Source organism: Amblyomma americanum, chromosome 3 (genome assembly GCF_052857255.1).
Source record: "Amblyomma americanum isolate KBUSLIRL-KWMA chromosome 3, ASM5285725v1, whole genome shotgun sequence".
NCBI lineage: Eukaryota > Metazoa > Arthropoda > Arachnida > Ixodida > Ixodidae > Amblyomma > Amblyomma americanum.
In genome coordinates, this window is record NC_135499.1 from 193,138,955 (window position 1) to 193,163,321 (window position 24,367).

The window sequence follows — 24,367 nt, forward strand, 5'->3', positions numbered from 1 at the left end:
GACCAACAGCATAAACCTGCTGGTCCCAACTAGAGTCACTAAATATTTAGTGACTCTAGTCCTAACTATAAAGCCTGCTGATTTTGAACTGGGATTTGCTGGTTCCAGCTGAACTTTTTGCTGTTCACTTTGGAGAACTTTTTCCATTGTTTGGATGGTAATGAAGTTCTTTAGCTAAAAGAAATTTCAAGCTAAATCTTTTGGATTGAGTCCGCTATAAATTGCATAAAGAGTGCCTATATTTGATGAGAAAACTCTGCTCATTATCTACATGTAAGTCGTAAATGTATTAGTTTGCTGTTGCTCTTGTTGCTGCTTGCCGAGTGAGGTTTGAAGCTGTACGTGTGGTCTGCGTGGTCTTGCAAGGTGACTTATTTTAGCGTATGTACCTACGTTCCAGCAGCTGTTTGGGAATGTGCTAATAACTCAGCACTGTTGAAACCAACACTGCTGCAACCAGCAGATTCCCAGTTCGAAATTTACACCTGGGTATAATTTCGTCCCGTAGATATTCTTTTTAGGTAAAAAGAAACACATTAACAACAGACTACTATTTGTTGTTGTTTTAGAGGAATTGTGTGTGGCGGTCCTCAACGGCCCTGAAAGTGGGCGGCTTCCAGGCTTCGATGCGCACATCATCGCGGCACCCTAGCTTTCACCACGACCGGCTTTATTGGCTTTATTACTAATAAAGCCGGTGGTGGCTTTCACTGCTTCCACGCCCCCCTCTCTACCCAAAGCATAGAGCTACTCGCAGAGCTACTACAGAGCTCAAAGGCCTAAAGCGCCTAGAGCAGCCGGACCATCAGGGCGTTTTCGTCATTTTCGTTAATCAGATTCGAGTAAGATAGGCACAGCTTACTTGTGCAAGGCGTTCCGCAAAAAATGTGGCTTTCATTCTATTATTGCGCAACCTGCAGTAATTAAGCTAACTAAAAAATTTCGCCATGCTCCGCTTGGAGTGCTGCGGTGCTCGCTGCGGCTGCTGAAATTTATTGGACTTGTGAGGGAGGTCAAGTTAGCGTGCCTATCCTGTCGTGAGAAGCGTGCGCGTTTTCTGTTTCCAATTTCCTTATTCATCTTGAAAGTACCATCGCACTTCTCCGAGATGTTTTTGGATGGAGCTGAGGGAGTCTTCGAATTCTTGCGAGGCAACCTGCCTTTTTATGTGATTGTTTTTGTGCCGCTTCTCATCGTCATTTCGCCGGTCACTCCCGTGCTGGGTTCCCACGAGTTCACCGTTTACCGCATGCAGCACTACGACCTGCAGGGGTCTGTGCATGGTAAGGCGCAAGCTGCGGACTCTCAGCTGGGTGATCATTGTGAGTGGTGTCGTTTGGCAAAAGTCTAGCTGATTGTGAGGTGTGTGAAAGTTCGCAGTGCTCAGAAATGTTGGCGCATGAGTTCAGAGAGTAACTACCTTTTTTCACTGATATGCAGTGAGCTCATAATCGTGGCTTAATACACATGCTACGGTCGACTTCGACACTTCTGGCATTTAACTGCCGTTATTTTCTGTAAATATTGGGAGTAACGTGCCGATATGGTATACGGTCGTGATATTACTCGTGAGCTGTGAACTCGCTACGCATAGCTTTAAGCGCACAAAACGCGTTGCTTCAACGCGACAGAAAAAGCTGTGGATATAAGCTGAACAGGGTTCTGTTATCTTGCCTTGGCACTCGATTTGGCGTGGCGAAGGTAGGTAAGATATGCTATGATGGCAAATCTGGTAACGTGCTGTCGAAAAGCGTTTGGCTTTTATCTTTGCTGTAGTGTAAGATAAGCTCTGGATAGAGGTTGGCTGGACAACTACTTGAAGATGTCTCATGTACTAATACTCTGCTCATTTTTAGGAAGTGCAAGGCCTGGGAAGCATCGATAAATTATGTAATATTGAAATAAAGTGTGTGTGTATATACAAGCCTGAAAAATTTCCTAAAATCTAAATCAGTGCAACTGCCTCATAGCTGTTTGAAGAGAAAATTTTCTGCAGATGTATGCCCTGAAAAGTATTTTGAGTCTACAAGTGCCCGTGTCATAGCGAGCAGTAACGTTAAATTGACGGCTTTAAGCTCTTGTTTCGTGTCTCGAGTCTTCCATTTTAGCCATAGCACTATCCTTCCTCTTGGTTTAACAGCTGTATGCAAGGAATCAAGCATTTGCTTCAAAGCAGCATTTGAATACATTCTCTGCTATCATCTTAGTGTTTATGCATGTTTTATTTTTACACAGGATCCAGGAGTTCTGTTGTGAACACAGAAGCCAGAACGTTACATTCATCATCATACCATAGAAAGGTTGTCATAGCACGGTTCACTGACCTCACTCATGGACAGTTCAATGAAGTGATCCAGCAAGGTGCAGCAGGAGTTCTTATATTCCTGCCACAAAACATCAGTGCTATACCTCCTGAAAAGCTAAAGGTAATATTCTTTTCGTGACATGCACATGTTTTTATGTTTCATTTGGGAGGAATGGGGCATGGCAATACGGTTAAGGGGGTTGAAGGTGGCAGAGGCTGCAGGCCACTGAAAGCATGCATGTCTTGCTGAAAGCACATTGAGACCTACATGAATGAATTCCATCAAGCTGACTATCTGTTGTTTGCCAGTGGAAGCATTTGGAAGCTTATGTTCTTGTTTCTTTTCCAGGTTTTAATGGAGTTAGAGCATGCACTACTAGAGGATGCCGTGCCTGTGCCAGTCTACTTTGCCTATGAGACAGAGGAGCTGAAAGATATGTACAGAAGTGTTCAGAGGACATCTGACAACGGCAGGACAACTAGTGTTGCACAAGGTGAAGAAATTGTGGCATTTCACTGTTGTAGTACTACTGCTAAACATGGCGCCTTTTAGTGCACTGGCATTAAGACACCCACTCAAAGATTTCGACACTCTGTTTCGCCACTGTTGAAGAGCAATGTGGGTCTCAAGCCCCACTGGTGATATAGTGCCTACCATTGCAAGGCAGTCGCCCATCGCTGAACTGCTACACTACTGTGCTAAGAAAGGTGTGGGGACACCCTGCGATGTATGAATGTAAAGTAGAGAATGACCAGCTCAGCATGAATGGGCATTAACCCGCTAACGCTATCGTGTCATACCCTTAAGGCAGAGCTTAAGTGTGCCCCCAGTTTTAGTGCCTGAACACTAAAGCCTGCACTGACCGCTTTCTCTGATCTCTGCCTGAAGCCTGCCTGACCTTGAAAACGGATCCTCGAACTGAAACTGAAACCGAAGTAGTAGTGCACTTAATTCGCATTTGGCCTAACCACGCGAAATTGTTCATTTTTTTGTTACGTTATTGTTCTTAACTGCCACTTGCAGTGTTAGCCTGGGCTCAAATTTGGTGCACTGGGTATAAAGGGATAATGTCACCTGAAGGTGAATTTGATATTGGTTACCCCCTTCTGAGTAACAAGGCCCAAATATTCTCACATTTTTCATGTCGTTAAAGAATGCAATAGGTTATGGCCTGGAAACCATGCCAACATTTGTAATGCCTAGCGAAGTAAGCAGTAACCTTTTTTCTTTGCCATGGAAAAATAAAGAGCAATATTTTTTTATTCATTATGTTTCTGAAGTTGTGTTACTCTCTCTGTGGAGATCCTAGAAAAAAGCTTCATAAATATTCAAGTAAGCAGTTCAGGAGCCATTTCAATACCAGCCTGCAATAGGATGTATCATTCATAATTAAGGCTTGCTCAAGACTAAGTGCAGGGTTGCACTTCAGCTTTAGCACATGTAACAGTCAATAAAAGCCATTGCTTTTGCATTGCTGTCAATCTACGCAGAACTCTGGGGCATGCTAAAAGCAAGTGGATTTCAGCTGGTCTTGTCAGGAAGTCAAGCTAAAATGATCCCTGATGTTCAACTTTCGAGCATTCAAGTAAGTGGGTCGGAGATGAGTGGTGCTTGATCACATGCTTAAAACGTTTGGCATTGAGGGTTTTCTGCAGCTAAGTTCTGCATCCCCCCCCCCCCTCCATCCTTCGTTTTTTAATATATCTTGTTAATGGCTCCAGTGTACTGACTTAGATACCAGCTTAGAGACTAGCATCATCATACTTGCGCTTGACTTATGCAGTGATTCAGACCCTATTCTTGCACTATACCATGGAACAACGTCGCAGGTTAAGGAAAGATGTTTTGTAACTCACCTATTTTCAGCTTCCCTCTGTTGCAATATTTAAGGGAGTTTGAGCTATGAAGAGAATAGTGAGAGGTTTCATTAGTTTTGATGTGAAGTGATCTGATTCTGTTATGAGAGCATTCGACCAGCTTCCCAATTTTAGGATTAGACATCTTTCTGCAAATTACCCTGTATAGGCCATCCTGTGCTCAAACTGAGTGTACCTCATTTATGCTGCATACAGTGAGTGTGTCATTTTCTGCAAGGTGTCTGAAGGAACAAATCGAAATACCTTGCAGCTTTGCACGATTTTGTCTATTAGTGTCGCAGTCCTCTAGGTGATGAACGATCAATGCATGGGCTTATTGTCTCTTTCTTCTCTCAGGGAAAGCTCTCTGGTTTTGGCGTTGAGGAGCAGCTGCCAACAGGTGTGATTGTTGCTCACTATGATGCCTTCGGAGTAACCCCGGTGAGTTTCATGAGCACAGCTTGTAACAGCGATAACCTGCTGATGCATTTGCCTTGTGGTGGTAGCCCAGTTTTTTTGGCTTGAGCACCTGTGTGCCTGTGCTTTGCAGGCTCTCTCTTTTGGCGCTGACTCCAATGGTAGCGGTGTTGCTGCCCTGTTGGAGCTGGCACGCTTGTTCTCAAAACTGTACACAAACTCAAGGACACATCCCCAGTAAGTACTGAAAGCATATTCATGAAGGAGAATTGTGGTTATCAAGGCTGGTTTCCTGTTCATATGAGTACTTAGTATGTTTGAAAACATGGGATAAATTCTTCACCATACCTAACATTATCAAGAACCAGACAAACCCAACATTCTTGCTCTCTTTCTCTTGCCCTGTGCTTTGCTAAGACCAGTTTATTTCAGCGCTATTTTTTTTCTGCACACAGTCCCTGAGTGGAACAGTTAGCCAGCTTATTGCGCACAATCTCTTGCCCTTATAAGTGACAATGCATAGTTTTGTGTGTTGTGTTACCAGTCATTTCCTGCTGCTCGCATTTTGTTTCTCTTTCATTTTTGATTTGCAGGTTAACGTTGTAATATTTTGTCTTTGTATCCCATTCCTGCTTAGGCTTTGCAGCCTGCAGTATGTTATAAGTTATTTAAATTAATAAATAAATAAGCTGCTGCATGATACAAGCATTTCTTCCATCTGTTATTAAAGGGACCATGAAATGATATCTACTGAGGTTAGTAAGAGTGCATGGGTGATTAGTACTCCATCACTCATCACCGCATCGAAAATATTTTTTATTTAGCTTCATTAGCACTGAAGTTATCGACAATTAAAAATTATGCTCCTTCTGTCCCCGCTCAACTCATACACACTGACGCACCGGTAAGAAAAAAAAAAGGTCGGGACTGCATGCCAACTCTTCCCATCCCACCCGTGTCACTTGGGCTCGCCCAGTTGGAAGGCTGGCCCAGATTTCCCACTGGAAGTCATTGGGGTAGAGGGGGCTAAGAGTTTGCAGTGTGGTGTCAGCCTAATCCATTGCGAGCAGTAATTTTTAAATGTTATTTCAGGGTCCCTTTAATGTGATTTCCTTTGAAGTAAAATTTACTTGGGATTCCACAGATGGGCTTGCTAACAAATCAGAAGTTATGCATTTCAGACAGCCAACATTAAGCTTCAAGTCAAAGCAAGGTGACTGTGTGAAGGGTTTTGCCACCCTTCCTTTCTTAGTTCCTTAGTGGCAGTATGGGGTCTCAGTGCTCAGGGTGGCTGTCAGTGCTGTTAACACAAGTTCTGTTTCTCATTATTATTGAGGAAGCTGGATTATAGAGTCTCACCTATGATTTTTGTGTTTTGTTTACGATATATGTGAAACACAAGCACGGTTTTGATGAACAACATAACAGACCTTTGTTAAACGACAAAATATCTGGTTTTGTGCAGGAAGGCCAGTGCAAGGTTTACAAAATAGTTTGTGATGCATATAAGCAAAGGTCCATATCACCATTCGTCTTTGAAAATTAGTCACTTGTGGAAATGTTGGCACTGGAGTAAGAGGGTTAGAATGTCTTTAGTTCAAGGAAAAGGAAAGAGAAGCATGCCAGAGAGATAACACTTGATGGTACCCATAAAAGATGGTGTCCATCCAGGTTGCTCGGAAAGAGCAACCTGTATCACGTACAAGTTCCATTGGTGGCAGCACCTGCCATCCCAGGGCAGTGGCACACCACTTAGCTGCTGCACCACTGCGCCAAGGGTGGTATGAGGACTCCCAGGGATCTATGAATGTTAAGTAGAGAATAACCAATTTTGTATATGTGGGCATTAACCCATTAGCTATTGTGCCATACCCTTAAGGTGGAGGAGTGTGGGTGGAGAGGTAGAAGTGACAGCTGTGTGGCATTAGGTTACATACGCCGCACGGCTACTGCATTCACAATGTGACAGGCAGGCTTTCGCCTTCTCATATATAAGCAAGCAATCTTAATTGTCTTTGCCAACTTTTACTGCTAACAAATGTGACGATTTCTGAAGGAAAAAAACTAAATTACATTCATTCCCTTAGCAAGAATTAGTACGCTTGGAGCATACAGTGGGATATTTGTGTTATATCTTAAACATGTTTTTTTATTTGGTTTAATGCCCTTTTTGCCAGTGCTCGCAGAAAGCTGGGAATGCAGCATTCTTGTATATTTTTTTGTGGTGTAATTTTTCAGATTTAATCTCGTCTTCCTGATATCTGCTGGAGGCAAGTTCAACTATCATGGAACAAAGAAATGGATTGAGGACAACATTGACAGCACAGGTAAATATGCTATTGCCACACAGAACACAGCAGAGATTTAAAGGTCCTGTGAAACTGTTTTGAAGGTGTGGCTATAAAATGCTTGCATTATGCATTTTTGTTCATGCCCCATACAAGTACTTAAAAGGAATCCGATAATTTACAAATAACTTTTTTAAATTCCCATTCCTGTGCCTTGCGGTGACTTCCTGTGCCAGTCTTTTGCATCAATCCTGCCTTTCAAGATCATAAGGCGCGTGTGCCGGCAACAGTAAGGGGCTGTCATTGGCTCTCCAAAATTTGCAACGATGTTGATAAACAAAGCAGATGGAGTCGTGTGTCCCCTTTCTATTCTCTCCTCTGTGGCAGGGGACCTAGCAGCAAAAAGAAAAAATTACTCAAGCCGGGCTGTGTGGATGACACTTTCTTCAATGAATTGCAGTCCTGGTCTGCAATCTTTATTAATGCGATAGCATTACTAGGCTATGTCCCGTGTTTTGTGTCCGCAAAAACTTGTTCGCACGATTATGTTGTTCTTTGAAGATAAATGTGCAAAAGTTTGATTGTGTTAGATAGTTCGTGATGAGATCTTGCTGTGGGAAAAATTTGGTTGATGAGTTGTAATTAGAAACGTGAAAATTATGCTTAGACGTCACAATAGCCACTGATGTCGACATAACATCCGGACGTCACCTGATGATGTCATAGAACGCGTACTGGCATCGTGGAAAAAACCTGCGTTCTGGAAAGTTCCATGACGTCACATCCACTGACATCTCTGCATGTCTATACATAGAAGCAACGCAATGCTTTCGCATTTCTCCAATGCAGGTCGCCACAGCGACCATGGCAGGTTGCCCACAACCCACCAGATGAGTCACCAGGTTTTTGCAACGTGGACAGACATACGGCAATTTTTCTCACAAATGTGACCACTAGTGCTCTCGCATTAAAAACTTTGAGATTACTGCGATGACCAGCATAGAAGAAATGCGAACCATGGCAGGTGACAGTGAAATTCATTCAAATAAGTTCAGTGCAACTGCCACTTGCCCACCGTGGCACTGCACATTAGCTCATTGGTTGAGAGATAGCCTCCCAAAGAACTATCTGCAGAAATATGCCTTACGTGAGCCCAGGAAGAGCAGCCTGGGTCCCAGGCCCCACAGGTGGCTGCATTCGCCACCAGTGGCTGTGGTGCTGCACGTGGTTGGCGCGAGTATGGTGGCGACACGTAGGCAGCGTTCCGTGTTAAGCAGTCAAATCTTTGGATGGAGTAAATGGCAGTTAGTGCAGTTGTAAAGTCAGTTTGTGAAAATCTCACATGCAGCGCGGGCGACTAGTGAAAATGGCTCTTAGGCGCAATCTGTCTGTCCAATTTAGGAACCTTGCAGTTGTGCAGGTTTGGCGGCAGACTATTTCAGCTATATAACTCGTCTGCTTTTGAAGAAATTCATGATTGGTGCGTGCAATTCGGGCAATATCTAGTGGTACTGATGAATGTGCAGAATGATAACATTGCTTCCTGTGGTTCAATTGAGGAGCGATCACATCTTTTTATTACCTGCCACGAAATAGAATGCATATTTTTGTGTTTTGTAGGGCAACTGAAGAAGTTGAAGAATTTGATGAGTTTGAAAGGGCTGAATGTGTGAAACATGCAGGTAAAGACAGTGAAATCATTTTGTGCTAGCATTTGAAATGGTGGCGTAATTACCGAATAAAGCGGCGTCGAAATTCAAGCTTCTCTGCAGTGCCCAGCGACAGGCATAGGCCTCGACAATGACGTCTCAAATGACAGTGCTAGGTTTGCAGCGAAGAAACGGTTGTTTCATGGAAGAAAACCGTTGCCATCGAAGGTGATGCTCATGAAGCATTGTTTGCCGTCGTTGGACAACGCATAGCAGCATGCAGGCGAAGGCAGCTGACATCCGTAACTTTGTCAATAATGACATCACTAAGAGTTTCCCCGCACTTCTCTAATGCAGTGAGGAGAAGTCTGAACATTGTCGTGGTTTTGATCGACGATTACTTCACCACTTAAATACTAGTGCAAAAATATATTGCATCCTTTACCTAGAAGCTTCATAGATTCTAATTCTTGAGTAACCTCGAATTCTCAAAAAAAAAAAAAACATTTCAGCTTCCCTTTGAGGCCGAGGGGATAGAGAAGGACAAGAAGCATTGGCAGTGCATTGGTGTCGTTCCACTCCGCATCAGTCCCGCGAGATTCACACGTAACTCGAATAGTGTTGCAGTAAACTTTAAGTGCTTGTGGGACTGGGAATATCTGGGCTCGTGTGGAGGATTTTTTTTTCCTGCTTTCTTTCATACTCGTGTAGCACCCATCATTTTCATGTTGAGCGCCGAAAATTTTTGATGCTCATGTACATTCGCAATGAAGATCACGTGCCATGCGGTGCGTTTCCACCGCATGGGAGCATGGTGAGTTGCATTGTCTGGAGTGGGTTGACCAGGGGATTGTGAAAGGATGAATTGCACTTATGAGTTCATAATCATTGAAGGAGCTCAATGTTTAGTGCTTTTCCCCTTAAGTGCAGTTATTGAAAATGAAGCTTGGCGATCTCAATATCACTTGAGTTTCAAGCTTACCCCAAAAGAAAATGCAAAGTACAGAAAGTGCCAATGTATCCTTGCTTTGAAAGTCTCAGCATCGAAGAAGCGCTGTTTATGAGTGTTAGTAGATCTGTGTGGGGCTGTAGCAGTCCAAAAGTCTAATATCTTAAGTTAATAAAAGTAATTTAGCTTGACCACTATATGTGGGCGAAGTCAGTGTGCCATATTACTCATTGTCATTTTGCCTTGTACTGCTATGAGTTTAATTGATGAAACTGTTTTAATCTCAGAAGCATGTGTCCTTTCGTCTAGGAATCGGATTTTAATTTGTTTAACCTTTTCTTTGTACAGAGGGAAGCCTGCTGGCTGACTCGCTCTTCACTATGTGCATAGACTCCATAGGAAGTGGAGATGACCTGTACGTTCATGTGTCAAAGCCTCCAAAGGAAGGCAGCACAACAGCCAAGTTATTCAATGTGAGCATGCTACTTGCTGTTTCATTAGAATGTGCATTTAGTGCCATGTTAGCCTTTCTTTTTGATGCACATTGGCATAAATGATGGTATGGCCATCTATTTTGGAATATGCTCTATGGTATCCTAAAAATATGTGGACCATTGCTTTTTAATATACAAAGGAAAGAAAGCGTCACATTCTGTGCATTTTATGCTGCCTGCTCCCTTGTCACAAACATTTGTGTGCAAGCTCAAACTAAGCATCGCTGTCATTACAGCATGTAGTATGGGGTATCAATATGGTGCTTTCCCACGCCAACTTTCAGCTTTTATTTGGTACCGTCCAATGAAAAGTGTATCAGAACAAAGCTCACTTTTTGTTTTGAGGTGCTGCTATTTTGCTGTCTTGACCCTGTGACAGTGAAATTATTATTCTGATTATTCTGCCTGAATTAAACATTGCATCAATATAGTTTTAATGTATTTCTGTTAGGCTTGTGAACACACTGCTGCGAACAACAAGAGAGAAGAAACATGGGACAAGCGCTAAGTTGTAACATATTTTGTTAGGCAAATACAATCGTCATCAGAATAGTGAAGGCTATGCGTTTTGAACAGTTCAAAAAAAGATGAAGAAGCAGCAAGGGACATATGCAAGCATTGTAGAGGACCTTACTACATTGTTTTTTTTTCCCCTCTGTTCAAAATGCATAAATATAATCAGTTGCAAGTTGATGCTTTTTGCACTAGTAGGGGTGCGCAAATACTTAATTCTGTGAATGAATCAAATAGTGTAGGTTCAAAATTATTTGGCACGAATTTAATTTGCTCTGATGTTCTCAAATCGTTTTCGAATAATTAGCATGGTAGATTGAGTAAAGCACACCGTAGTTTTTTTTTTGACGACTGTTTAAAAAACTGGGTCCATTCCAAGCCGCACAGCATGCTACAGCGATTCATTTGCATGGGATGCAGAGTTTAGCTCCGCTGATAACGTTCATGCATGGCATTCGAGATTGGGTGATACAGAACTGCTGAGGCAGATATTTGATGCATGGTATTGAAGGCCATGACTCACACGTAGCTCTCGCCCATCTCATCTACCGAGATGTGGCACAAGTTCATTTTCTGTCGTCATCATTAGCAAATGGTCATTTATCGATGATATAAGTCATCGAGTTTATTAATGTTGCGTACCCCTAGCGGAGACCAGTGTTGTAATTTGACAGCTATAGTTATAACTCCGTATGTTATAGCAGCATAACACAACGCTGCCGCTAGTGCTTTGCCGTTTCGCATGATTTGTTTTGTACAAATATTTGCAATAATGGCAAATATACGTAAAAATATTTGATTGGGTTCTGTTGCTATTCAATTTTTATTCGATTTGGCTTTTAGCTAGACTATTTGTATTTGATTGGTGAGTGAAGCTACGCAATTTGTATTTTATCCAGTTTTTGCAAAGTATTATTCGTGCACCCTCACTTGTTTCTTTTCTTCACATGGTCTTTGTGCTACTGCTTTCATAACACATCACTACTAGCTAGCCCGGGCCAGTGTATTTCTTCTCCTAAGCTCTTAGTTGCCTGGATGCGTAGCTGCAGGCTGACCCTGACCCTGCTGTAAATCAACATTTGAGCAGTGCAGAAGGTGCAATCTCGATGTTGATGGGATTTTATGCAGGAGCTACAGAAGGTAGCCTCACTTCTTGCACCTGCAATGCGAGTATCGATGGTGCACAAGAAAATCAACTTGGCAGATGAGACATTGGCTTGGGAGCATGAGCGTTTCAGCATGCGTCGCTTGCCAGCGTTCACCATCTCGCACCTGCCTAGCCATCGATCACCCAGCCGCAGTTCTATTTTTGACACACGGTAAGAGCCGTTGGCACAGGGCTGGATTATTTAGAGCGATATGGGAGAGGACCTTGTCCTGCTATGGACACAGTTAGGCTGTTGCTGCTGCTGCTGCAGATGATCACAAGCAGTTTGTCTTAAAAAAAAAAAAAAGTTTATTGCTAGTGCTTTATTTACAATCAGCAAGTAGTGATGCTGGCCAGTGCTTGCAAGAGCAACAGCAGCAGCCATTCGTTCATGCTTCTCGCGATGTGTTGCAGGATGGAAAGAACGATGCAAGCATGGGAATCATTGGTAGTGAGAAGTGCTGTGCTGAAGGCTGAACAGAAAAAGAAACAATTCGCCCATACAGTGAACACTGCTAGCAACCATTTATTTTAGTGGCTTAACTTTGTGCTTGGAAGAAATTTTTGATAAGGCTACGGTGTAAGGATAACGAAAGCAATACTATATTGACAGGAGAACTACACGCAAAAGCCAGGAAGGCGCTGATTGTATTGCAGTACAGCTGCCTGTTGTGTGTGGGAACTTCTTGGTTGTAATTCCTCTTTTACTCATATTGACTAATGTCTGAATGCAACCGCAAAACCTTCTGCTAGCATCTGCGGAAGATTGTGAGAGGTGGGGAAAGCAGAGGAAAAAGTTATGGGATGATCGGACGTCTGATGTGACAATCCGCCTTTTTTACGTGCCCACTCTGGGCATGCACACGCCTCCTTCTTCAGTTTCATTGGTAGTAAACAAAGCACCGGCTCCTACTGCTCATCTTGCGCAGTTCATGATAGTGACAGGTGCATGTGACAGATGGCAGCTGCTGCCAAACACACACTTGCCACTTCACCAGCACAATTCACCGCAATTCAGCACAATTCACCAGCACCGTGGGAGATGCGCTTGCATCTCCCACGGGTGTTTGTTTTCAGCCAGTAGCAGGCGAATTTTTGCCGTCTTTAGTGGGCACCGTATCTTGTGGAAAAGGCACATTCTGTGAAAGCAGTTGGATTTAACCTTGATTATTACTTTGTTGCTTTTACTCTACTGAATGTTTTCACTCTTAAGCCAAAGCTTCACACGCGCCCTACACTGATTTTTTCTGGAGGGTGATGTTGGGTGGAAGTGGTTGAGGGTGGCAATGGGTAGGCGGGCAGCCCCCTAGCTATACGGGTGGCATGGGGTGCAGTCATGAGGTGGCTGGAGGTTGGCACTTCTCAAGTGCAGCTGGCTTTCCAACTGAGCCTTTGAATTCGATTTTTTGCTGCTTTGTGGACTTCCAGTGGGTGGATGCCTTGGGGGGAGGGGTGGGAGGGGGTGGGGGGGGGGAAGGTGGATGGGTGGGTGGTCAATGGCGCTTCTGGACAGCGAAGGTGGGCGCAGGTGCGGTGAGGAGTAGATCGAGGGTGGCTGGCGGGTGGTCTGGAGGCTTCACTTCAACAAACACCAGTTTTCCAGGGGGGGTTCAGTAGGACTGCTTCTGCAGTAAAATGTAGCAAGCTCCAATGGCATGGCAACCCATGAACTGCACAGCCACGACAGAGTGTAAGGTTGGAAAGGGCAAAGTGAAGCTGCTTGGGTCCTTTCCAAAAAGGGCTAAGGTAGCTGCCAATTACTTCTTTCCTTACTATGAGTTGAGCTGTTAGAGTAAACATTTGCTAGCACTTATTGTTCATACATCATTTCTTTTGATGTTATGTACTTGGGCGTAGTGTTTTTTACTAGTTATGGCCCATAACTAGCTCCCACGAGCATTGCTGAATGGAATGTAACTCCGGCCAACTCCACTTATATCTAGGGGAAGCAGGTGCACTTAGGCAGCAGGAAATTTTTATACAGCACAGCTCATAAGTTTTGGGTCATTCGTATTGAAACTGTTCAGTCTTGTTCAGATTTTTATGCTGATCTGAAATATGTAAGTACGTTTTCATTATGTCACTACTATGTTGAGATCACAGGCAAGCAAGAGGCTGTTTCCGCCGCGAGCTCCTCTTTTTAATCCCTCGGGTATTGCCTAATTAGGAACAATCGGTTAATGATAATTGGTTTTTGGGGAAAGGAAATGGAGCAGTATCTGTCTCATATATCGTTGGACACCTGAAAGGGGCCCTAAGGGAAGGAGGGAGTGAAAGAAGAAAGGAAGAGAGAGGTGCCGTACTGGAGGGCTCCGGAATTACTTGCAAGCTTAGGAATTTACCCTTCCCTAAGTGGCCAGTGAGCTGTCATGACATCACTTCATTGATGGGAGCAGGGTGAGAAGCAGGAATGCCTTCTCTCGCCACTCCCCGTGGTGAGCGCGCACTCTCCACTGGCTTGGGGGACGAGTGGGGTGTGCTTGTGTCCCATAGCACCTGTCTAAATTATAAAATACTTTGTTAGCATAAATCGAGGAATCTGCTCCCAACATCGCATGCAGCATGCTACAACAAAAATTTTTGCTCTATCTGCTTAGATGCCGAGATGTCCTCCTCATAAACTTGCTAACAGTGAAAAAATTTGTTTTGTGAAAATGAGAGAAAACAAACTGAGATGAGGTATAGATTGGACTTATAATTTGAATTACAGCTAAAATTTGATCCAAAAGTTATGGAGGGCACTTAGGACTATTTACATGCTGTGGATGCAAAAGCATGCATGTGGGTCTTTTGGCTGCTGCGAAGGTGTACTACTCTAATGCAGTGGCCAGTGAAGCTGATCTGTTCACGCCGTCCTGGGTTCAAAACCCACTTCAAGTGAAATTTTATTTAAGAAAGTTTTCTTTCTTTCCTGATGATGTAGGGAGGTACTGCCGATGACGTCGTGAGGTCATAGGGGGTTTTCGGACTGTCTGGTGCGAACAAATACAACACTGGATTTTCCGCCTCGCGAGCTGTATATAATGCTTTTCAGTTAACAAATGAAAAACTTCTTATATAGTCGGTAGAAGATGGGCTGTGGATTTGAACATACTTTTTCTAAAATATAATGAATTTTTAATGATTTTTTTTTTGCCCCAGAGATCTCTGTTGCATATCATGTATTAATGTTAGCCTGCATCATAACAGAAGATTGATGATTGAAAGTTTTATGTTTAGTAATTGAGAGACTGGTGCAAAACAGAATCTGTCCGTTGGAAAAGAAAACTGCATCGTTATGGGTTTGGAGTTTTGAACTTTGAGACCATACTAGCTTTGACATCACTCAACACTGAAAAGAACAGAGCCATTTCATTATATGTCTGTTTTTAGTCATGAAAGCAAAGTAGACATAGACATGGTGCTGCCTGCATGTATATTTGAAACTGTAGATATGGTGTTCAAAACTGTGACTTCATTTTTAAAGAAATGCTACCTTCCTTTTCTAGTTGCGAATACTTAGTATGTCTGCTGTATGAGAGACAGGCAGTGAGTTTTGGTGTTAATTTACTTTTCATAGCTGTAGTGGCATGGTGCATGGGGTTTAAGGTCCTTATGCGACTCTGGTTGTGAGGGACACCAAGTGGAGGGCTCCGGATTAAATTTAGACCACCTTGGGATATTTATATTAGCATGCACTGAAATCGCACAGCATGTACGCACCTTTCCTGTACTTCATAGCCTGAGTTGCTTTGGGACGTTAAACTCTATAAAACCAAACCTTTTCCGTTTGTGCGCTGTGCAATGTCAGTGCATGTTAAAGATCCTCAAGTAGTCTAAATTAATTCAGAGCCCCCCACTATGGCTTCCCTAATCGCCTGAGTCTCTTCAGGACATTAAACCCCATATACCATGCCACTATATCATACCACTACCATAATGAAAAGTAAATTAAGAGCAGAAGTCACTTCCTGTCTGGCATACAGCATTTATCCCCTGTTTGCATTTGTCAGTGAGAATGACTTATTTGGTTTCATTTATCCTTGTTTGCGTGGATAATTGCAGTAACTGACGATTCCAACTTTCTGCAGTGACAAGGTTGAGAAAGCCAAGTTAGCTCGGAACGTGAAGGTGGTGGCTGAAGCCGTGGCTCGCATCCTCTACAATATGACAGACAGTGAAACCAGCTTGGAAGTCTTCCGTGATAGTCTGGTGTGTTTTTCCCTATCATCTGGTAGCCGTAGAGCCTTGCAAGCGTGCACAAGTGTTGAGTCCTTTTCCATGGACTAAGTGGCAAAATTCTTTTCATTATATTGTAGTCAATGGGGCTGGCTGGGGAAACTTCATAATGAGCTGTGCTGAAGGAAACCAGGATACACTACAAGTATGCTAATGAAGTGTGAAAAAGATAGGTCGATTGGGATGTGTCAAATTCTGATGACTGCTAGAGAAGTAACCAAATGTTTTTGTGCTTTGATACGAGGGTGTTCATTAAAGGTCTCCCCTGACCTACTTCTATTTATTGCAGGATGCTGAAATGCTGACATGTAATGATTTATGTCTCTGTAGGTTAGGTGCCAATTTTCAGGTATGAACCAATTACAGTCTTTTTCTAGAGGTGCTGAAGCAGGGCGAGGTGGGATAATGGGCCCAGTGGAGTACAGAGCAGTCGTCAAGTTCCTTTACTTGACAGGTCGCATTCAAGGCAGATGTTCGATGAGATGAAAGAGGTTTGTGGGGAAGGTTCCTCATCGTATGATGCAGTCAAGAATTGCCATCATCAATTCAGATGTCTGAGTTTTGTGGAAACTGCTCCGATGTCAGAGCGACCCCACTCCACTATCGATGAACATACATCCAGCAAATGGAGGCCGCCATTTTAGACTTTCGCCACATAACCATACGAGACCTAGCCCAGTATGTCACGAGTAGTTTGGGGTCTGCGTAAAATATCATTCAAGACCATCTTCGTATCTGTAAGGTATCAGCTCACATGGTTCCTCAGCTGCGCACACTTTTCCGGAAGCAGGAACGAGCTGAATTTTTCCAGGCTCTTTTGATGATGTGCCATGGAAGCCAGTAGGATTTTTTCAGCAGACTGATCACACAGGATGAAAGCTGGGTCCATCACTGTAATCCAGGAACTGAAATGCTGTCGATGCAATGGAATCCTCTGGACTAACTGCCTCCAAAGAAGGCACATGCTCAACCATCCGCTGGCGAGGTCATGCTCGCAGTCTTTTGGGACTAGGACAAAGTAGTCTTGATGGATTTCTTAGCAAAGGTTACCACAATTACGGGGGTATACTACGCGTCACTGCTGTGGAAATTGGGAGCGGCCATCAAAACCAAGAGATGTGTCACATTTACCAAAGGTTGCTTTATGCTTTATGGGGGTTTAACGCCCCAAAGCGACTCAGCCTATTAGGGACGCCGTAGTGAAGGGCTCCGGAAGTTTCAACCACTTGGGGTTCTTGAACGTGCACTGACATCGCAGAGTACACGGGCCTCTAGCATTTCGCCTCCATAGAAATTCGTCCGTCGCGGCCGGGATCGAACTCGCATCTTCTGGGTCAGTAGCCAAGCACCATAACCACTGCGCCATCGCGGCGGCTTGTTTACCAAAGGTAAACAACAGGCTTGTTTACCAAAGGCCTTCTGCAAGACAGTGCCCCATTTCACAACTCACATGTTGCCGAGATGGAAGCGCCCTGTTGTCGGTTTCAAATTCTACCTCATCCCTCTTATTCATTGGATCTCATGCCATCAGACTTCTACCTCTTTCCTACAAAGAGGTCAAAGCATTTTCCAGATTATGAGACTAATTTCCGAAGCCACAATTTGGCTTTTGGAGCAACCTGTCAACTTCTACAAGTGAGGTGTTTACAGTGGCACAAAGAGATGGGAGATGTGTGTGTCCCTGGGCGGAACCTATTTAGAGGAAAGACTAATAAATGTGCCAAGTTTTGTTGCTCTCAGTCCAAAGGAAATGGGTCAGGGAAGATCTTTATTGAACACCCCTCGTGTGTACACATCACTGAACTAATGGATAATTTGCATCTATTATGATCACTAGTGCTTTGCTTGTACTGTAAAACCAGCTAACTAGGTGAAATTCAGTTCCTTAATGTTCGTAGCTTATGGTACATGAGCAACCAGATTTTGGTTGCGTACACTATTGCAGGGCAGAAAAGTTTAAAAAGCGGCCACAGTGCAGAGCTGCTGTGTATAATGTCAAATGTATCAGTACTGGGACTCGTCTGGTTGTCGGATGGGGTACTTGGTTTGCTTGCAGCAGGTAAGGACAAGCAGACAGGTTACTTTTGTGTGAGCTGGCGAAGTACTGCATGCGTGCAAGCCTGCCGGCATGCTAGTTGCCTTTTGCAGAATCTCTACCTGCTCATGCAATGTAAGGCACAAAATTGAACCTGCGGAATGATCTTTGACCTTCCAGTAGCTGATTAGCCTAGTTCTTGACAGAACTTTATTTACTTCGGCGCACCGTTTACCTACATCTTCTGACCAGCTGACTGGTGCTATTACCAGTACACTACATCACTCGTCCTCTCACAGTAATATCTGTTACTGGCTTGGTTTTGTTGAGTTGCCAGCTTTGAATGCCGCTTCTTTCTCTCCTTCAGTGTTTAATACAGGAACTACATATAAGTGGCTGATTTACTTATCGCCTTATTTTTTGTATCAAATGGCAGAAAGCAATCATAGCTATATTCTGGTAAATTAAGAACCCTTCTTGTGCACTATGTGCAGTTCTGAGCGCTGAGGTGTAGCAAGTGATGCAGGCCCAGTGCTTAGTGGTGATGGAAGAGCCAGGTCTGTAGCATTATTCAGATACTCATGGAGTGTTTGTAACATGTAAAAAGTGGGGGCTATCAGACATGACTGAGGCCCAAGTTTCCTGTGAGTCTGCAAAAAATAGCAGATTTAAGCAATTTTCTTGGAATTTTTGTGTTAGCAGTCACATCTTCATTTTTTTGTGCCATTGCTGCTATGGACATCAGTAGGAACGGTAGTATGATGGAAATATTTTACCTTATTTATGTGAATATAACACGAGATGGAAGTTTGTAAACTCTAGAGAATTTTTAAATAAATATTATTACAGTTATAATGCAACCTCAAACTATTCACGCCAACCATTAACTTAGGGTCCTCCAAAAAAAATGCAGACAGCACACTAATATACAGAAGCGGCAGATATGGTGATGTTATTTATGAGGCAGTGCTTCAGATGCTTGTGCCGCAATAGAGCTAACCAAAGTCTAATACTTTAATGCAAGCAGCTTTCCACGCAACAGCAGCCGCTATCACCGCCGTGCCCCCGTTACTCAGTGTTTCGAGCTGCCCAGTCCTGCGTCCGTTTGCCCTTCATTGCTTTTGTTTTCTTGTGCCTTCTCTCTCTCAACTACCCACACAGACTTCTTTCCATATCCATAGCCACTTTCTCCTTTGCACTTTCTCACTGAGCGCTTTGTCCCAAGGTATTGAAAAAATCTGGCTTCCTCTAACGGCTTTCAAAGCCTGGCGGCAAAGGTTGCTTTAGCTGCCTTGAAAAGTTTGCAAAAATAAAAAATGGCACTACATTTGTACCTTGGTTCAGAACGTAAAGTGAGGCGCGTTTTGAAGCATTAGCATTTGATGTCTCCCATGGAGTTTCGCAGATTCTTTGTTCTCAATCCGCGGAATTTTAAAATTTTCCGCCCCAGAAAGTCAGGGTCCTTAGACGTGCCAATTGTAAGTGCATATAGCCGACCATCTTCTTATTTTTATCTCTCTCTTCTGACCACAAACAGGGGCTTCAGGAGGACTACCTAGGGGCCTGGCTGGACATGCTGTCAAGTCAGCCACGAGGAGCTCAGCTGATGGCCAAGGGCAAAGCACCGGTGGTCTCTATGTTGGAGCAGGTGCTTGCACGTCACCTCAAGGAAGTGCGGTTGTCTTCCTTCCGGCCAGACAAGAGGTGGTCCTTGTCTCCTTTTGTGTTTCTGTGCTCTTCTTGTATGTGCCAGTTAGAATGGAAGGCATTGCCCTTGCTATGTAGCCATGAATATTTTGCTGGACATGAGATAACAGTGTGTGCATAATGCACAGCCCACTAGAGCACATCTGCATGCTTCTAGGCTGCCAGTGTTACTATAGTCGAGCCCGCTCATAACGAACCTGATGGTCGTGCAGATTTCATTCGTTGTATCCAAAGTTCGTTGTAAGTGTTTATTTCATTAAAAAGTGGCGTTATGCGCATCTGTTTCCAACACTGCAGTCGGGCATGCGCTCTTCACCCCCCCCCCCCCCCTCTCCTCCTGTGCACGCATGCACATGCACACACGCACGCACACATTCTCTAACTCACTGATTGACCTTCTACGCCACCAGTATTCTTTCCAAAGTTTATCTGTAGTTTCAGTGACACCTTTCTCATCTTTTTTTTTTTTAATTTTTTGTCGCCACATTCTCACAGAGGCTTGGAGTTGCTTTTCGGTTTTTGTGCTTTCGGGGAGCACCACCAGTGTGGTGCAGAGTTTTCAGCACCTCTTCATTCACTCTAACAGAGCAGTAAAGCTGCAGTTGTACGTTGTATCTGAGATGCAGTGCCATTGCCTAATGCACAGTTTGACAGTGGCGCCACCCTCGTTCGTATAAGCGAGCGTTCATTATATCTGCAGCTGTTATAAGTGGGAGTGACTGTATCTGAACTTGAGCACACAAAGCTGCATTGTATACCTGAGAATAATCTGGTTTAAATTCGGACAGAGCACCATTCCCATTGAAAAAGATGGCCAGTGAAGTAGTGGGTGCTGCTCCTTTCTTTCGCTAAGCATTTGTGGCAATATCCTTGTGTACATGAAAGGAGAGATGGCACATGCATGTTAAATTGTCAGTTGCTTTCTTGGGTGAAGCAGCATAGAGTGGCTTTAATGTGAAGGCAATCGTTTTTTTTTCTTTGAACTATAGCTAGATTGCAAGCAATTACTTTAAAATTGAGCCATTTTCCTTCTCTCCTGTATAAGTACAGTTAACTGGCATCTTGCACTTGAAACTTATCTATTTTATGGTTTCCTTTAGGGATCCAGAAATTGTCTTCTATGACACTCCAGTTGCCGTCATGAATGCCTACAGGTTTGTGCACTTTTCCTTTATCAGTCAGTGGTGCATGTTTGTGCTACCCTCTAGCAATGAGTGCCATGTAACATACATCTGGTGTAAAGAGCGATGCTTTTTCTTTTTCTCACTGTTATGCAGTGTCAAGCCTGCTGTGTTTGACTTGTTCCTGGCAGCGTTTATCGGTGCCTACCTGGGAACTGTGTACCTCATTATTGTGGTAAGTTCTGCAGCCTTAAGACAAATTTCTAACAATGTGTCAAAAGGAAAACATGCTATAGTATGGTGGCCGGATAGCGGTTGAGTCCCCAATGGATTCTATTTTCATACGGATGGTGAATGCTGATTGTCATGTTAAAGGGACATGAAAGACAATTGTATATGAGCGTAGGAAGTTGGTCTTGTTGGTGTAGGTCCATTCTTAAAAGCAACGCGAAGCACAAGGAAAATAGAATATAGACAATCCGAGCGCTGACTTTCAACTGGTGATTTTATTTCAGAAGGCATGAAAGTATAGGCTTTGAACGGCTTCAAACAAAAAGGCTAATGCAAGTGCACATCTCTTTATTATTGTTGTTTATGTTTAGTACATTTTTGTCTTCACTCACCTTTTGCTGTTGTCAGCACCAAGGCTGGGCACGTGACCCCTTTTATCAGTAATGCTTAGTTGTGTACTTCCATTCGTTCGAAGTGTGTATTTTTGTGCCTTCTGAAATGAAATAGCCAGTGTTTATGTTGGTCATCTTTTCTCTCGTCCTTTGCGGTGTTTTCAGTAATGAATAATTTCATATATTGTCCTTGTTTTCATAACATAAGGGTTTCCAGACTGTCCTCACCGCCTTTTCTGCACCATTAAATGTGCAGAAAATATTGTCACAAGAGTGCTTTCAGTGGGGTCATTAGCATAGCGTATGCTTGAACATGCCTCAAGACATTATCTGTGACGTGTAAACATTGATGGGCAAGCTTTAATGGTACTTGTTGTAATGGAAACAGTCTGTTTTACGCGATAGCATAAGGCCCCTGTTCTGCAGTAAAGCCGGTGTCGACATTCTTGTTACCAAAAATCTGGATTGGTCGAAAAACTGGCTGCTACAAGAGGCTCCCATAAATGGCGCCAGCCACACCAGCAAGGCATCAAATCTTCAGCGATCGGAGCAACCGCGAGTAATGCACGAAGTACGTGGCCAGTCTTTACAGCAGCAGTCTTCCTCCTCATCCTCATATAAACATGCAGCTGATGACAACTCACTTTACTAGCAACTTCTCAAGCTGCTACACAGCAGACTCATTGCTATATCCCATGACCCTTGGGTTGCGAGTCAGACACGCTACTGCAGGGCCTGGCAGGCACGTTTGTACAGCTTGTTTAAAGTGGGGCTTTATGTGTATGTTATGAAGTCTTTCACATAATGATTGTGATTGTGAAAAAGGAAACAGTGCTTGTGTCTGTGTGGGCAAGAAGAACCCCTGTTGTGTCATACCTTAAAGGCGGGGCTTAAGTTTCCCTTCGATTTGTTTTTTACTTGGTCATGTTTACATAGTTAATGGACAGGCAGCCAGTTGAGCCATCATGTCCAATCCTGTATGAATGTGATAGAATGTGGTCTGTTATTACATTATGCAAACAGATTGTGCTGGTGGTGGTCGTGCTGCCAGTGTTTCTCCAGTGCTGTGCTTTATAAACTGTCAGAAGCTTTGGAACGCAACTGAATGGTTTGACACCTCATTTTGCTTGCACCTGCTAGTTTGCCTGCCATAGTATATGTAATTTCCTTTTCCTCGTTATCTAATAAATGCACTTCATTATGCTGTTGTTTGGTGAATACCGCACTGCTACCATCTCAGCATTGACAAGGTGCACACATACATCAAAATCATTTGATGCTTGAAAGAGATTAAATGCTATGTCAATTCATTGAGGATATTTTGAGACAGTGCAATCATGTTGGTGATTAGTCATTCTGCTCACACTCCAACACTATGCAGCAGTGCCTCAGACTGTGTATGCTGGTGTTTACACCAGACAGGACAATGCAAATGCTATCCCAGTGCCTACTTGCTGTGCAAGAGCCAGAATGGGGAGCACGCATGATAGCAGCAAACTTCTTGAAGCAGCATGCTGCCCACTAGCATGCCAGATGATTGCAGACTGGTAGCACCACTTGCTGGGCATCTGTAGACGTGTGTACTCTAAGGACCTCTCTCACAACTCGTACCAGAGTTCTGGGAACCTCCGACCTGTGTACTATAATAATGTGTGCATGCGTGCGTGCATTTTCTGTAAATAGAGGTTGATTGATTGATTTATTACCCCCACAGAACTTCCACCATGTGCAGAGGGTGGTGGGCCTGTTCTCCCAGCCCAAGGCCAAGGTGAACTGAACGTCAAACACAAGCCTGCGTTGTGTCAGTGTTGCTCTTCCATTGTTGCCTGCCACAATCATCACATCACCTGCTTTGAAGAGGGCCGGTGTCGGCACAGGCAGCATCGGTCGGACCAGAAATCTTTTCATGCTTGAGAACATGTCTAAGTGTTCATCATAGTGCACCTGTTTAAAGCGCCTGTCTTTAGCACTGTCACATGGTCATTGCCTTTCACTGTCTTTCGATTCTCTTTGCATATGTCTTTATAGCTGCTGTTTGGTCCGGTGGAGTAGTGGGTGAGAATTTTGTCTTTCTTGGACAGCAGTACTGAAATGTGCCAGCTTGCATTGTGCCACACTTGAGGGCATTGATGATTGTGAGTGGATTTGGGAGTGTCAGTGCAGCATTGCCTTTCTTGCGACCCATCATGCCTTTTTCAATGTGATAGGTGTAGTTTGTGCTGTTATCTGTTCTGTAAGTGCTGTCAATTTGTATATAGTACTGTAATATACACATTTTTGCACATATAGGGGGTACCTAGTAGTAACCAATGATACAGTGGGACCCAAAGTTATTGAAGCAACTCACAGATATTGTGCACTTTGGACTTAACTGGATGCTGGGCCTACTCATTTGTTGGCTGAAGAGTTCTGAAAACAACTGGCATTGTTGACTTTTTTGTGTGTGGCCCTTATACATACCATTTATTAAATTAGTCTGAATGTTACTGTGTGCATGTCTTTTCTTGCCAGCTCAAACAAAATAGAATTTGAGTCTTTTTTTATGTTATTGTGACCACAGGCTACAAAAACATGAAGCGAATGGCTCCTAGGCCTGACAGTGACACAAAACAGTCATCTCTGCATGGTCTGCAGTCATTAGTTTATTTAGGATAAGCCTATCATTGCATATTTGATAGGTGCTTGTGGTGCAACTGTTATAACCATGGTGAAACTACACATGATGTGCATCAAGATAAGGTCGTATAAGGTCTCCTCTTGCAATGTTGCTGCTCTCAGATTACACTCTCATCCACTGTGCAGTCTTTTGGCATGCTTGCCTTTGCTGTCTTGCCGAGTGCTTTCAATTGTATGTAGTTGTGAAGTCAAAATCAAGACTGTGTATACTGCCACAGGCCACCAGAAGTTTCACTTGCCTTGGAGAAACACGGAGGCTAACGAAAAGGGATGAACATAAACTAAGGACAGCTCAGTTAGCTATGGAGAGGAAGATGGTAGGTGTAACAGGAAGAGAGCAGAATGTGTCGGGGAACAGACTCAAATTA

At 43.6% G+C, this 24,367-nt stretch overlaps 1 protein-coding gene across 1 annotated transcript; it reads left to right on the forward strand.

The window, feature by feature from the left end:
* Positions 1–960: 960 nt before the first annotated feature.
* On the forward strand, positions 961–23,809 carry LOC144125748 (BOS complex subunit ncln-like). Its single transcript, XM_077659417.1, has 14 exons — positions 961–1,283; positions 2,236–2,426; positions 2,655–2,799; positions 3,797–3,891; positions 4,520–4,603; positions 4,713–4,816; positions 6,818–6,906; positions 9,814–9,938; positions 11,601–11,791; positions 15,690–15,810; positions 19,410–19,576; positions 20,680–20,733; positions 20,857–20,935; positions 23,038–23,809. The coding sequence occupies exons 1-14, from the start codon at positions 1,109–1,111 to the stop codon at positions 23,098–23,100; spliced, it is 1,683 nt and encodes a 560-aa protein (XP_077515543.1). The 5' UTR covers positions 961–1,108; the 3' UTR covers positions 23,101–23,809.
* Positions 23,810–24,367: the final 558 nt, after the last annotated feature.